At 37.8% G+C, this 14,217-nt stretch overlaps 1 protein-coding gene across 4 annotated transcripts; it reads left to right on the plus strand.

Annotated features, from left to right (window-relative positions):
• The first annotated feature begins 5,862 nt into the window (after positions 1-5,862).
• Positions 5,863-10,804, plus strand: LOC112764559 (bifunctional dihydrofolate reductase-thymidylate synthase). Of its 4 annotated transcripts, none has more exons than XM_025810227.3 (13): positions 5,863-6,412; positions 7,039-7,118; positions 7,351-7,886; positions 7,972-8,368; positions 8,442-8,486; positions 8,703-8,768; positions 9,110-9,171; positions 9,252-9,326; positions 9,417-9,582; positions 9,661-9,784; positions 10,060-10,166; positions 10,269-10,412; positions 10,505-10,804. In XM_025810227.3, exons 3-12 carry the CDS (start codon positions 7,438-7,440, stop codon positions 10,377-10,379), a joined length of 1,602 nt encoding a protein of 533 aa, XP_025666012.1. In that variant the 5' UTR covers positions 5,863-6,412; positions 7,039-7,118; positions 7,351-7,437; the 3' UTR covers positions 10,380-10,412; positions 10,505-10,804. The 4 variants fall into 4 exon arrangements, 2 of the variants coding, with proteins under 2 accessions (XP_025666012.1, XP_025666014.1); XR_011875522.1 differs by having other exon boundaries at positions 5,885-6,412; positions 9,463-9,582; XM_025810229.3 differs by lacking the exon at positions 7,039-7,118 and having other exon boundaries at positions 5,892-6,412.
• The last annotated feature ends 3,413 nt before the right edge of the window (positions 10,805-14,217 follow it).

Genomic DNA, 14,217 nt, shown 5'->3' on the forward strand with positions numbered 1-14,217 from the left:
CTTAATAAATTTTTATCCGAAAGTGGATGTAATTTTTTTCTGAATTGTTTGTTAAAAATTTAAAATATAATTTTTTTATTATTTAATTTTTTTATATATTTTTTTGAGAGATTATACTTTACTAATTGAAAAAAAATTTAGAAGGATTAAGCTCAAGTCTCACATAGAGTGGAGTTAAGTCTCAGAGTGGTCCCAAAAGTTACACTTGTACTTTATAGTAGTCCTTGAATTTAATAGTTACCTATATTTGTCTCTGAAATTGTACTCCGAGATTCAGTCTCGTCCTGCCGACACATTTCCTCCAGCTGGCATTATCGAAAAGCTGATTTGGACTATAGGGTGACACGCTGGCGAGGCTAACGGCTAGCTGATGTGGATGAGTAAACTTTGTTGAGTCAATTTGGTCCCTATTTTGAAGTTAAAAACCCTAATTCCCAAATTTGAAGATCAATCTCCAGTGCCCCTTCTCTTCTCTTCCCTTAGATTCTCTTCAGCATCTTCATAGCCAGATGGCAATGGCTAGCGCGAGCAACGCAGTTGGGAGCTCGAACAACCCACGATCGTTTGGAAGCATTATGAGGAGAATGAACAAAAACAGGAATTTGTGTTTGCCATAATGGTGTGGGTGTAGGTCGAGACTAGTGCTGCGATGGTCAGCAACGGATTCTAATCCAGGAAGACCATTTGTGGGTTGCCCAAACTACAATGTAAGTGGTTGTTGTTGTTTGTTGTAATTCTGGATATAAACTTGGTTGATTCACTTTCTTAGGTGCAGACTGTTGGTAAGAGGTGGTGTGGGTTGTTTCTGTGGCTAGATAAAATTTTTGAAGAAGATGTGATAACATGTGATGGTAGAACAAGCCCTTCAATTGACAATGAAGAATGGAAGATGAAGATTGCTTGAAAATTTGGAAGATTAGAGTTTGAAGTTAGGGTTCTAAAAGTGGGTGGAGTTTTGGTGCTTGTATTTATGCTGCTGATTACAGTAGCTGTTCTTCTCTTAAAGTTAGATAGGCAATTTAGCTAATTATATCTAACAAAAAACAAATGACATACATATGTTATTCCTATAGTTGTACCTATCAGTTTGTTTGAAAGAAATGCAAATTAAAGTGTTTAACACTGTTGTGCTTACATATTTTGAAAATTGGAGAAACAATATGGACTACTAATATATTCATCCAAAATATAATTCTTGTAAATAAAATAGAAATGAACAGTGTTTGGAATGCATCTTAATAGCATATAAGAGGACAAAATAAAATTAAAAATTTGACACAGATCAATTCAAGAAAGTTATAATTCATGTTTCATAATGTAAAAAATACATTCAAAATAAGGCATTATAAAGCCAGAACAATAGTCACCATGTATACCAGAGTTGTCAAAATATAAGTCTGATAAGTTTCCAATACTAAAATCTCTAACACTGGAATCCTAATTAAGAAAGCATACAAAGTAAATTCCTTCACTAAAACAGACAAACAAAGACACCATCTGTCCCTAAAGATAATAATTTAAGTCATTCATTCTTGGTTCTGGATGGCTTGAATCCAGGATTAGGCACAAATCTCATTATGCTTGCTGGTTGAGTGCTTGCAGATGGAGTGCTTGTAGATAGAGTACTTGCAGGTGGGGTGCTGGTTGGTTGGGTGGTAGTAGCTGGTGTGTTTGAGTTGTAGACCTTGCACACTCCCAAATTAAACCTCTAAACTGATTATTCTTCCACTGTTTGTTGAAGTTCCTCCATAAATGCCAAACACAGAATCTGTGATGGATATTTGGGAACACATCCTAAACTGCATGGATAAGTCCCTGCATAACCAAAAATGCCAGTACAAAAAGTTTATAATCGAGCCTCAAAAAGGTCCCTCATGTTGTATTAATAAACTCAGAATGGTCCCTAAAGTTGTGTAAGTGACATCACATTGGTCCCTCAACAGAGTAAACAGACACTATCCATATATAGCAACCATCAACTATGCAGCATCTAATTTATACAATAACTACTCAACTGTTCTAAATAGCAGTAAACAGATTTACTACTCAGTACACATATATAACAATAAACAACAATAATTAAGATATCTAATAATAAACAACAATAAAGGGATTTACTACTCAGCAGTTATATTTCATAATCTTCTATTACTACCATTAATTTTGGTGGTGGGTTGGGCTTAGTACTAGGAGCAGCTATGGGTTGTGCCATTATTTTTGGTGGTGGGGTGAGGTTAGTAGTAGGAGCAGCAGTGGTGTGTATTGATTCTGAACTTGGAATTGGTGGTAATGTGGTGGGAATTGTTTTGGAGCTAGTGGTGTGAGTTGGCTCTGATATTGGAGTTGATGGTGATGTGGTGAAAATTGTATTGGTTGTGACATTGATGGTGGGGTATGGATGTGGAATAAGGTCTTGTAGCACTATTAACTCCTTGCCTTTGGATGATGCTGGTTCTGCTTTCTCATTAAACACAGGTTTAGAGACTCCATGTTTATAGTACACATGAATAATTTCATTGTTCTTCTGAGCTAGGTAACACATCTCCATGAACTTTTTGTCATGTGTCACAGCTCTAAGACCAGTTTGCAACGGCCTATTAGACACCAACCACCAACAGTGAGTCACATTGTCATACCCAATATTCTTGTAGTAGTCTCGGACAAAAAATACATCTAGTGTGTCTATGTCAATTCTCGGCAACTCAGAAATCTGTCCACTATTGTAATTCACACTTTCATCACGCTCTGTGATAAATGACCCTCCATGGTGAAATATGATGGTAATCAAAGGATCATGCATCTGTAATTTAAAAACAAAATTTCATGATCAAACTCATCATCTTCAACCACATTAACAAATTGAAAACTTCATAACTAAAACATAAAATCATGTTTACTCCTGTAAATGCAGTAAACCTTAACAGATAAGAAACAGATTTCCACCATGATAAACATCCCTTATCCAATCAACAATTTTATTAGCGTAACCACTCAGAAAGCTAGTTGCGATCAAACCCTAGCAAACATTGTGAAACACAAACATGCATACCCACACATTACACTCCAAAAACTTATTTCTAACTACTGAAGATATTAAACTAACAACAATAACAAAAAACAGAGCACACCTATTATCACATAATTTTTTTCCTTACATCTTTTAGAGAGACCAGCCTTTAGTATAGTCTTTGTCTGATGTAGATAACAAAACCGATCCTTCAGAGTAGTCATGTTCCAACGAAATCTCTGCAGTTACAGCAATCACACCACCGCCATTGACGAGTATAGAGGAGAAGGAAAGACTCTGTTTGTATTGTATTTTGAGACGGGGGAGACAATATGTTATATTAACGTTTGAGGGAGGATTCTTCAAAAGCAATTTTGGAGTGAAACGACGGCGTTTTAGGGCATTTACGCGCCACCAGCAATACTACGTCGTTTTAGCTCGCCAACGTGTCACCCTATTATCCAGATCAGCTTTCTGATAACACCAATTTGAGGAAATGTGCCGGAAGGACGAGATACAATTTCAAGGACTAATATAGGTAACTATTAAATTCAAGGACTATTATAAAGTACGAATGTAACTTCAGGAATTACTCTGAGATTTATCTCCATAAAATGGAGTAAATACCCATAGTCGTCCCTGAGATTCGCGCAAATACTCAATGTAATCCTCAAGATCCCGATTTCCCTATTGTAGCCCTCCAGATAGAGCTCTGAGCACTCAAAGTGGTCCCTATGCATATTTCTGGTGATGAGTCATCACCGGAGCGCTGATGTGGCGACGTTTTGCCACGCTGGAGGGCTCCAACAGCTAGCTGAGCTGGCTAATTTCTAATTTGTACCCACGTTAGTCCCTCCCATTATATTTAACCCTAAATCCCCAAATTTTCATAAAATTTATCTCTTCTTCTTGTTCATCGCTCTCTTCATCGCATGCTCCAGCTTCTTGCTGATATCATAGTCTTGCAAGATGTTAATAATCCCAAAATATAGAACAACATCGCTAGTCTCTCCATGGTGATAAGTGGTCAAATGGCTCATTCTCTGCTCTTGCAGGCATATTGGCACCCAACCTAAAATGTTGGACCAGGCATTGGTGGAAGAGATCGACGATTCTGACCCTGACAATCCATTACCTCCCAATGGCTTCCTTTCCCTTCTTTATCTGCAGTTAACAGGAAAAGCCATTCCTCAACCAAGCCAGCCAATTTTCTTACCATTATAAAACAAGCCAATTTTCTTTATCTGCCTGAATGAAACACCTCCATCTCTTACAAACACTGGCCATAGCCGGGAGGTCCGAATGAGGCACAAGTGCTAAGCAATACTTGGAAACATCATCAGGCAGCCGAGGTAGAATCGAGCTATCATCATCCTCATCCGATAACTCAAGAGCGCACATAATGCTTGCTCTTAGAAAGTGTTTGATTTTTCTTATTGGGTAAATTAGAAAAACACATATTCGGTTCTGTGAACTACTTCTTACCAGCAATGCATCCAGGCATTTTTGAAATGATCATTAACACATTCAGATATAATATTACCATGAATAGAAATTTTGTTTGCAACTGTGACTAATCAACCAAATAGTGTAAAAAATGTATAATTGAGTAGAGCACCAAACTATAGGAACTCAAAATACTCTTCACCCATGGGATTCTACAAGACCAAGGCATACAAGATGTGGAAGAACGAACAACATGAGCGGTATAAGAAGATAATTTTCTGTGCTTTATCCACTCTGACTCAAGTTCCAAAACAGAATTTGTGTTACTACAATAAGCCACCTTACTTGTATTATTCCCTTTATATCTTAAGCTGCCAAAGTGAAATCTTCCCTCACACATTGTCCAGATATCTACAAAAGCAGAAAGAACATACATGAAGAAATAACATCCTTCTCAGCCATCCTATTGAAAATGAGCTTTGCATCTTTCACACTACCACACTTGCAATACATATCTAACAATGCATTGTTAAGGATAAGATCTTGATCATACTTCAGCACATGGACATGGGCCTGCATCCCTAACTTAGCTTGAGAATAAGCAGATATCAAAGTTGTCCATAAAACAACATTTTGTTCGGACATTTCATCGAACAGCTTGTGTGCCTCTTCCAAGAGGTGGAATTTGACGTACATATTGAGTAGTGTGTTGACCAAGAAGGTCTCTGGAAGGTACCCATTTGAGAAGTATCAGCATAGGTGGGTCAAGGAACTGCAAAACCACAAGGCACAAGTAGTGATTATGCACAGGTGAGCATGGTCGAGCTTGAGTGAAGATCTAGGCATTTTTCTCGTCGAAATTGAGCTTGTCCTTATTCTTCGGGTGCTTTCTGAGGTCGATGTAGGTTTGAAGAGCGCAGAAGAAGAGAATTGGGAGCCTGAAAAATGCGATGAAGAGGAAGAGCAAAGCGTGCATGAGTGGGACTTTGTACAATAACACCAACTGCGAGGGACCAAGGTGGGTATAAATTGAAAATGAGCCAGCTCAGCTCCAGCCTGGCAAAACGTCGCCACATCAGCGTTCCGGGATGACTCATCACCAGAAATATGCATAGGGATCACTTTGAGTGCTCGGAGTTCTATTTGGAGGACTACAATAGAAAAATCAGGATCTTGAGAATTACATTGAGTATTTGCGTGAATCTCATTGACTACTATGGATATTTACTCCCATAAAATGTGATAAAATTGTGTAAATCGTAATTTATATAACAACTATAAACTTCCGTTTGTTTTAAAATATTAGACCTGAAATTAGAAATTGAATATCATATTTAATAATTAAAAACTGAAACTAAAATTTCAGTTATAAAATACAAAATTTTAATCCTTGGTTACCTCTAAAAAGTAGGGACCGGATACTAAAAGTTTATTAATATTTTTTTTCTAAAATACCCTCCTTCCAAACCTCATATTCCAACCTTATCCCTCATTCACGGCGTCCACCTCTCATCCCCAACTCCACCAGTCCACCCTACCTCTCAAGTCTCACCCCCACCATCACACCTCTACGGCTCTACCATCACTGCCATAATCATCCTCAACTTGTCCCTCCTTTCCTTCTCTCTCATCAGAACAAAAGAAAAGAGAAGAACTTAGGCGAAATAGAGGGAAAAGAGAAGAGAAGAAGGAAAGGATGGAGGAGGAGACAGCAGTGGCAGATAGAGGAACCGTCGCCGCCGCCGCCGCCGCCGAACAAGGAATGGAGGGGACGATGCTATGAAGGGGAGAGGGGAAGAAGGAGCAGTGAAATGTTTTTGAAGGTCCCTGGTGGCGGCGCTGTCCAGACGTGGGGGCTCTGACTCCTCGATGGTGGTGATCGAAGCGTAGAACGAGGAGAGTGGGTGATGGTCGTGAATTCCGCAAACCTCCGTTGAGCCGCCAGTACCAAATTCTCTGGTGAGTCTTCAATGTTTTCAAAAATCAAAAGGTTCCTTACTGATTGAATTTATTAATAACTCTTATTCATTAATTTTATGTGATGAATTGACGAAGCATTCAATATTATATTACTTTGAAGAAGCATTAGGGAAAATCTTGCTACTACTGCTATATGAATCGGTGGTCATTACTGAATGCTCGCTCAGTTCATGAAAACTTCAGTGCAATTCTAATAGTAGAAAAGAAGGCAAATTTGAACTTGAACCAAATGATGATGTTGTATATATGTGCTTCTCAGGAATATGCATTGTGCAACAAAAAAAAACATGGAAGGGTCAGGTATAAAGAAGTTGAGTAGGAAAATAAGGGTCAGAAAAAGGCCAGAGTTATATTGATTCCATAGTTCTTTTTTTAACAGGTTTCCTTCTTAGAAATATGAGTGGGTAGTGTGTCCTATCTGCAAGATTGATCCTTTTGTTATTTCTACTTCTGAAACAATTGGGAAATTGTTCTTGCATTCTCACTTACTGGGATATTCAAACATTCTTCCTTGCACCCAGATATATTTCATTGTGTCTTTACTTCGTTAAAATTATCATATAAAATAACAATAATACTCTTTTTGGATTTCAATACTGTGGAAGGTTGGAAAGCAGTTCATGAAATTTCTCGCAAGCTATTAAGGTCATAAAATTCCAAAATTCTGCGCTTCAGTCTGAAACTGGTCAGTTACTTCTTCAAATTTTGTCTTGAATTCTTGCATTTCAGTGTAAATACGACCTGTTGTATCTGCTGTTCATGGAGTTGAAAAAATCTTGTACAACTATAGTGATAGTTAATAATAAGCTTTGCCCTCTCTATGGTTATTCTTTTTGAAGTGTTCCAACTAAAATGTGATATGTATGAGCAATGACATTAATTATATAAGTTTTAATGTAATGCTTTGTTGGTTTCAGATTCAACTGCACTTCCAAAAGAATTGGTTGTGCAGTCCTTGTTTTGATACACCATCTTTAAGTTTCTATCGGCTCTTGAGTTCCATTATGGCCAGTAATTCTTTTGTAATCCCCAATGGAACCGGCAGTGGCAATGGCAATGGAAAACTCAACCCACCGCCAAATCTGCAGAGGAATTACCAAGTGGTAGTGGCTGCTACACCAGATATGGGGATAGGTAAAGATGGGAAATTACCCTGGAAGTTACCTACTGATCTCAAATTTTTTAAGGAGGTTACTGTAACAACATCTGATCCAGGGAAGAAGAATGCTGTTGTAATGGGTAGAAAAACATGGGATAGTATCCCTCATAAATACAGGCCTCTTCCCGGCCGTCTTAATGTTGTTCTTACTCGCTCAGATAGCTTTGATATTGCAATAGCAGAGAATGTTGTTATATGTAGAAGTATGGCTTATGCTTTGGAATTGTTAGCTGAACCTCCTTATAGTTTGTCAATTGAGAAAATATTTGTTATAGGAGGTGGACAAATATTTAGGTATATCCTTTTCTTTCTCTGTGCGTTATTCTTCCTGTTTGTATTAGGCTCTTTCTCAATTACTGATGATAATTTTCATTTACAGGGAGACTTTAAATGCACCTGGATGTGAAGCTATCCACATCACTGAAATTCAGACAAGGATCAAGTGTGACACATTTATGCCTCCAGTTGATTCCTCTGTATTTCAGTTGTGGTACGCATCTTTTCCTAAGGTGGAAAACAACATCCGCTATTCTTTCACAACTTATGTGCGTGTAAGGCATTTGGTGGAGCGTGCAACTCAGAATACTGATCCAGTTCTTGATAACAATTCAGATACTGTAAAGTTTGAGTTCAAGGATTTTTCTTTTCTTCCTAAAATGATTCTTGAAAGACATGAAGAATACAAGTATCTTAGGCTGGTTGAAGAAATCATCTCTGAGGGTACAGCCAAAGATGATAGAACAAGGACTGGTACCTTGTCAAAATTTGGTTGCCAGGTAACATGTTGATGGCTATATTTGAGGGGTTGCTGTAATTTGTACTCTGACATCTATATCCATATTTTTACAGATGAGGTTCAATTTGCGCAGAAACTTCCCTCTTCTTACTACAAAGGTACATAGACATTATACTTATTATTATAGTTTAAAACATGTACTTAATGTACTGCACAAAATAACTTGCCATTCTTGTGGTTATTTTCCTTTTCGTATTGTTCTTTTTTATTTATTTTATGTTCTTATTAGGTAGGATTTATTGGGGAAGAGGAGTATTTATTTGTTCATTTTGTTTAGATAGATAAGTTGACACAACTTCTTCATTGATTCCTAGAAAGTATTTTGGCGAGGGGTTGTTGAAGAGCTTCTTTGGTTTATTAGTGGGTCTACAAATGCCAAGGTAATGATATATTCATCCAATCGTTTTCTTCACACAAATGAATCATATCCTTTCCTAGTTATGTAACAAACAAGTTGATATTAACCAAATATTCCAATCAACACTATCTGAGCTTGGGTTTTAATGGGGGCAGCCTTACTCAGAACTCAGAAGTGAATAAATGTATCTTGAATGATGCTCAACATTATTAAAAAAATGGTTCTCAACTTAACTTTCAACCATAGCACTTCATTTTCATGAGATATTCATCTTTTTGGTTGTTACTCTCCAAGATTCTTCTGTTACTATAGTAGATATGATCATTATTAACTTATATTCTGAAAGTTATGTTACATTGGCAGTTGCTGCAGGAAAAAGGGATCCATATATGGGATGGCAATGCATTGAGAGAATACCTAGATAGGCAAGCATGACAGTTGTCTTAACTACAATTGTACATTTTTCTTCTTGCAGTTACTAAGTGGCTTCTATTTTAAATTATAGACTTGGCTTGACAGACAGGGAGGAGGGTGACTTGGGACCTGTTTATGGGTTTCAGTGGAGGCACTTTGGTGCCAGGTAGGTTGATCATACCTTTTCCTGAGCAGGTCTATAGACTATTGTGTTTTGGATTGCTTAGCTCTCTATCCCTCATCTTACACTCTTTAGGTATACTAATATGCATGCTGACTACTCTGGCCAAGGATTTGATCAGCTGTTAGATGTTATTACCAAGATAAGGCACAATCCTAATGATCGGCGGATCATTCTCTCTGCATGGAATCCAGCTGATCTTAAATTGGAGGCGCTTCCACCATGCCACATGTTTGCACAGGTCTGCTCTTTTTTAGTTTTTCTTTAAACAAATCTCTCTTTTCTTTCTGCTGCTGCTTATTCTTTTTTCCCCCTCCAGTTCTATGTAGCAAATGGGGAGTTATCATGTCAAATGTATCAGCGATCTGCTGACATGGGCCTAGGCGTGCCATTTAATATTGCATCTTATGCCCTCCTGACCTGCATAATTGCTCATGTTTGTGGTATGTAAATTTTTGAAGCATCTCTTGTGGACTTTATATATTCAGATCTACATATCCTTGTAAATCTCAAAGTCTCGTCGTTGTTGGGTCCTAATCCTATTTGCCAATATATTTAGTTGTGAATGGCTTAAGCTAATATGTGGTGATCCTCTATGAATAATTATTTTTCCCTAGTTCTCTGAATTATTCACGCTTGTTAATGTGCTGAACTTTGAAAACCTGATTTTATTTTGTTGTAAAACTATGTAATGTTTTATTTTCACTCCTCTTGTCAGAATTAGTTCCAGGTGATTTTATCCATGTCATTGGAGATGCACATGTTTACCAAAATCATGTGAAGCCTTTGCAGGAGCAGCTCCAGAACTTACCAACGCCTTTTCCAGTATGTAATTTTGAAGAAAATCCTTGCCACAATGTAATTGGATGCAAAATTTGACCATTTAGTACTCTTCAAATTGTGTTTTGCTTTGTTGATTCAATGCAGACTTTGAAGATAAACCCAGAGAAAAAAGATATAGATTCTTTTGTGGCTTCTGATTTCGAGCTCAGTGACTATAATCCTCACCAGAAGATTGAGATGAAGATGGCCATCTAAAATGTAGGACATAATTCTCAGTCCCTTCCTTAGGTATGCCATTACATGTTTGAAGGATTTGAAACGAAGATAACCATTCTCCTGAATCCTGAGTTGGCTAATTGTTCTTTGCTATGTTTGTTCAGATTTGGGAGATCAACAGAGAGGGAAAAAGAAAATTAAACAATTTCCATTGAAGGGTGTTGTGGGAAAATTAGGAAGGGTTTTAGCTTGATACTGAAGTCTAAATCTCCTTACTCTGTTTGCTATTATTGTTTGCACCAAGTATGGGGAGGTTTTAAGAGGAGCTGCTTCCTCTTGATGTATTTCGTTGCTACAGTTGATATCCTCTTATCTTATGATTGAAGGATATATGCATGATTAGAGAATTCCTGAGTGTCTCTCTAACTTTTTAATTTACTAAATAAAGAACATTTTATTTTAAATTCTTTTATAAGTAAAGCAATAATTGGCATACCTATTTTATATTCATTTATTCTATAATGAGCAGGGTTCAATTCTCTTCTTTCTTTATTTTTTTTTTCTTTTTTTACTTTTATCTTATTAATATTACGTAAAATTTGGGGCTTATAAGTATAATAACTATAGGAGTCAAACTATAATTAAATAAAAAGTAATATTAAATAAAAATTCAGTATTTAGTGATTTTTATTTTTTAAAATAATGATTTTTTAATTTGGGTTAAAAAATAATATTTGTACAATTCTTTATATATTTTTATGGTATAGAAACAAATTTTTTATTTCTTTTTTTAATCAATTATTTTTAAAAAAAATTTAGGGCCAACAATTTTTTATTAAAATATAGCTAGCATTTAATCAAAAAAAAAAAAAAATCTCACCCCATTAGATATAATTTCACACTATTAAAAATATTAATAATGACTAATTGATAATTACAAATTATAAAATTTATTGGTCTTCTAGCACTCTTTTTATTTTTAATATAAAAATAAAGAATGTGTAAGAGAGGCTTGTAAACTTTTTTTTAATTAAGTACCAAACTGTTAAAAACGCTTTTTAATTTTCATATGAAGTCGTTGGTGGAGTAGGCTACACATATGGGATGCATGTGTGTTTTACCGGGGTGTAGTGTCAGTTCAACTGAAATCGGACGGTGCGCCAGGGGGAAGGGAAAACGGACGGTCCGATTTGCAGCTTCCACACGGATGGTCCGAGTTGTGGGTTGACAGCCACGTGTCGCGCAGTTTGGAGCAACAACTTTGTAATTGCTTTCAAACTCTTCCTCACTGTCACTATTGTAATCTTCCCGTTCAATATTTCGGTCGGCTTCAAATTGTTCGAATTCAACGTACAACTCGATGACCGATATCTGAGTGCGAGTTTCAATATACATTGAAAACATTTCTTGCATACTCGCTTCGTCGGTTACATATTTGGTTTGAAACAGCACGAATCCACCAAATACCGGTACAGGATATCTGTATAAAATACACGATATTTTTCTTGATATCTCAGAATCTATCTTCTCACAGATCACACCTTTTAGCTCTTCAAACGAGATTGTGAATGGAATAACAATATCTAACGGATTCTCGCAACTAAATCTCACTCCTTTAGATGTTTGTAATAAAATCTGACCAAAATGATATACTCTAAGCGGAACTCTATCATCCATTTCTCACACTCTCATAAATATGAACTACACTTTCATATTCTTGAAGTTCATACGAAAGAATAGAGAGATGCAAGAGTTGGTGAAAGAAGAAGAAACAGAACAAAAAGAAGGAGATCTGAGAAGTTGCACCCGAGTTCCACACACACACACACACACACATATATATATACAACTCGGACCCACCGATTAGTCTTAGGCAAATTAAATAATATATTCTTCAACAACTCGGACCCTCCGAGTTCACTCTCACCAAAATAAAAAAAATATACTAATCGCATGGTCCGATTAGCTTGGCCAAATTCAAATTCTCCCTCCAATTAACTCGGACCGTCCGATTGGTGGTCAACAAATTTCCTAACAAAGAATTCGGACGGTCCGATTTCTCCCTGCCATTGTTAGAAAAGGCTATCCCACACCTGTGTCTAACACCTGTATACACCATAACCAAGCACAACTCACACACTCCTACAATATCGAAAAAAATGAGCCTGGTAAAAAATGAAAATGGTTGTGTTTAAACGAAATTGTTAGTTAGAAAATTGTTATACCGTGATTTAGTCAATAATTCAACTAGGTATCTGTTTCGGGGCTTACCTAGAACCGAATGGTGGTTGGGCTTGTTTGTGAGGCCCAAGCGCAAGAGGAGGGTGATCTCCGACTTGGTTTACGTCTAGGAGCCACCGTCTGAGTTGTGTATGTGAAAGAATGGGGGGGGGGGTGGTACCTGCAAAGACACTCCGATGCCTAAGTCAGCATGGGGTTAAGCAGGTTTAGAATGTATTGGAACTTAGAGATACCTGAGGGGTGTCAGTGTATTTATAGGTGATGTGCCAATAACCACCGTTGGAGTGGATCCACTATTGGTGGATAACCGTCCCTTTTATCTAGGGATTGTTGGGATATGACTTCTAGAAGTGTGTTGAGAGATTTTAGGGACAGTTACTTATTTGAATAAGTGTTATCTGCCAGCTATCTCTTGAGCCCGACTTCTTTGGAAAGAAGTCTGTGTTGAGTCCGACCTCTTCTGAAGAGGTCGGTGGATAACGAAGGCCAATCTTTGGATTGGGCCTTTTGGTGTATTTGGACCTGGGCCATAGCGTTGGGTCAGGTTAGGAACAGTGCCCCTACTCGAGTCCGATCTCTTTTGCTTATGAGTTGGATTCGAGTATTGAACTCGGGTCTGTAGCTGACGTGATTTTTAAAACTGACGTGATTTCAAATTTCTTAACCGCCAAGTCTAATCAAATGTCGCGTCTGTTGGGGTTTTTGTATTTACACGTGGGAGCAGTTACATTAGTAACGGCGTGTTTCTTTAATGATCGCGACAATTTACCCTTATGCCTCTGGCGTGTTATAAATACTTTTCCCTCTTTAAACGACTTGTTTTTGGCCAAGTCTTTTTTCTAGAATTGATTTGTACAACTCGTTTTTTCCGAGTTATTTAAGGCTTGTAGGCTCTGTATGATTGGTTTTAGCACATCTTGCTTAACCAAAGAATATTTCTTGTCCTAGTTTCGTACAACTCGTTCGGTTCGAGTTGTTTTGAGGATACATGACTTGTTTTAATACAAATCACCTTTCTGAAACTGTTCATACTCTGGGTCGAGCTATCCGACCCGGGATGTTCAGTAACAAGGCGACCGACCTCTTCAGGTCAGACTATCCGACCTCTTCTCAAAGAGCTCGGCCAAAACGACAGAAAAGCCCAAAGAGGGGCCCAAAATCAAGGAACACGACCCAAATCCTAAGGCAGCCCAAGCCTACAGAGAGAAGGGCGGTTCCCTTGAAGATAAGCTGACCTCGCCCAAAGATAAGATAACTAACTTATCTTATCTAAAAAGGTCACTCCACACTATTATAAATACACTGGAGTACCCAGGTATAACTCATACTCTGATTCTACTAAAAACCTGCTTAATACGCTTGCTAACTTAAGCATCGGAGTCTCTTGCAGGTACCACCACCCTCCGGTGACAAAGGGTCAACAGCGCAGCCAGCCAATAAGTCGGGTACGACAGCTCCGGTCGCCACCCACCAGCCGGACACGTCAGCTCTGACCGGTACAGAAGATCTCATCTGAGATCGACCTGCAGTTTCAGGTAACCCTCGAAACATTGGTGCCGTTGCTGGGGAACCTGGAAGTCATCCCATCACCATGGCGGACGATCATGACAATGACCACGATTCGGATCTGGAAGAT

Source organism: Arachis hypogaea, chromosome 17 (assembly GCF_003086295.3).
Source record: "Arachis hypogaea cultivar Tifrunner chromosome 17, arahy.Tifrunner.gnm2.J5K5, whole genome shotgun sequence".
In the NCBI taxonomy this organism is placed as follows: domain Eukaryota; kingdom Viridiplantae; phylum Streptophyta; class Magnoliopsida; order Fabales; family Fabaceae; genus Arachis; species Arachis hypogaea.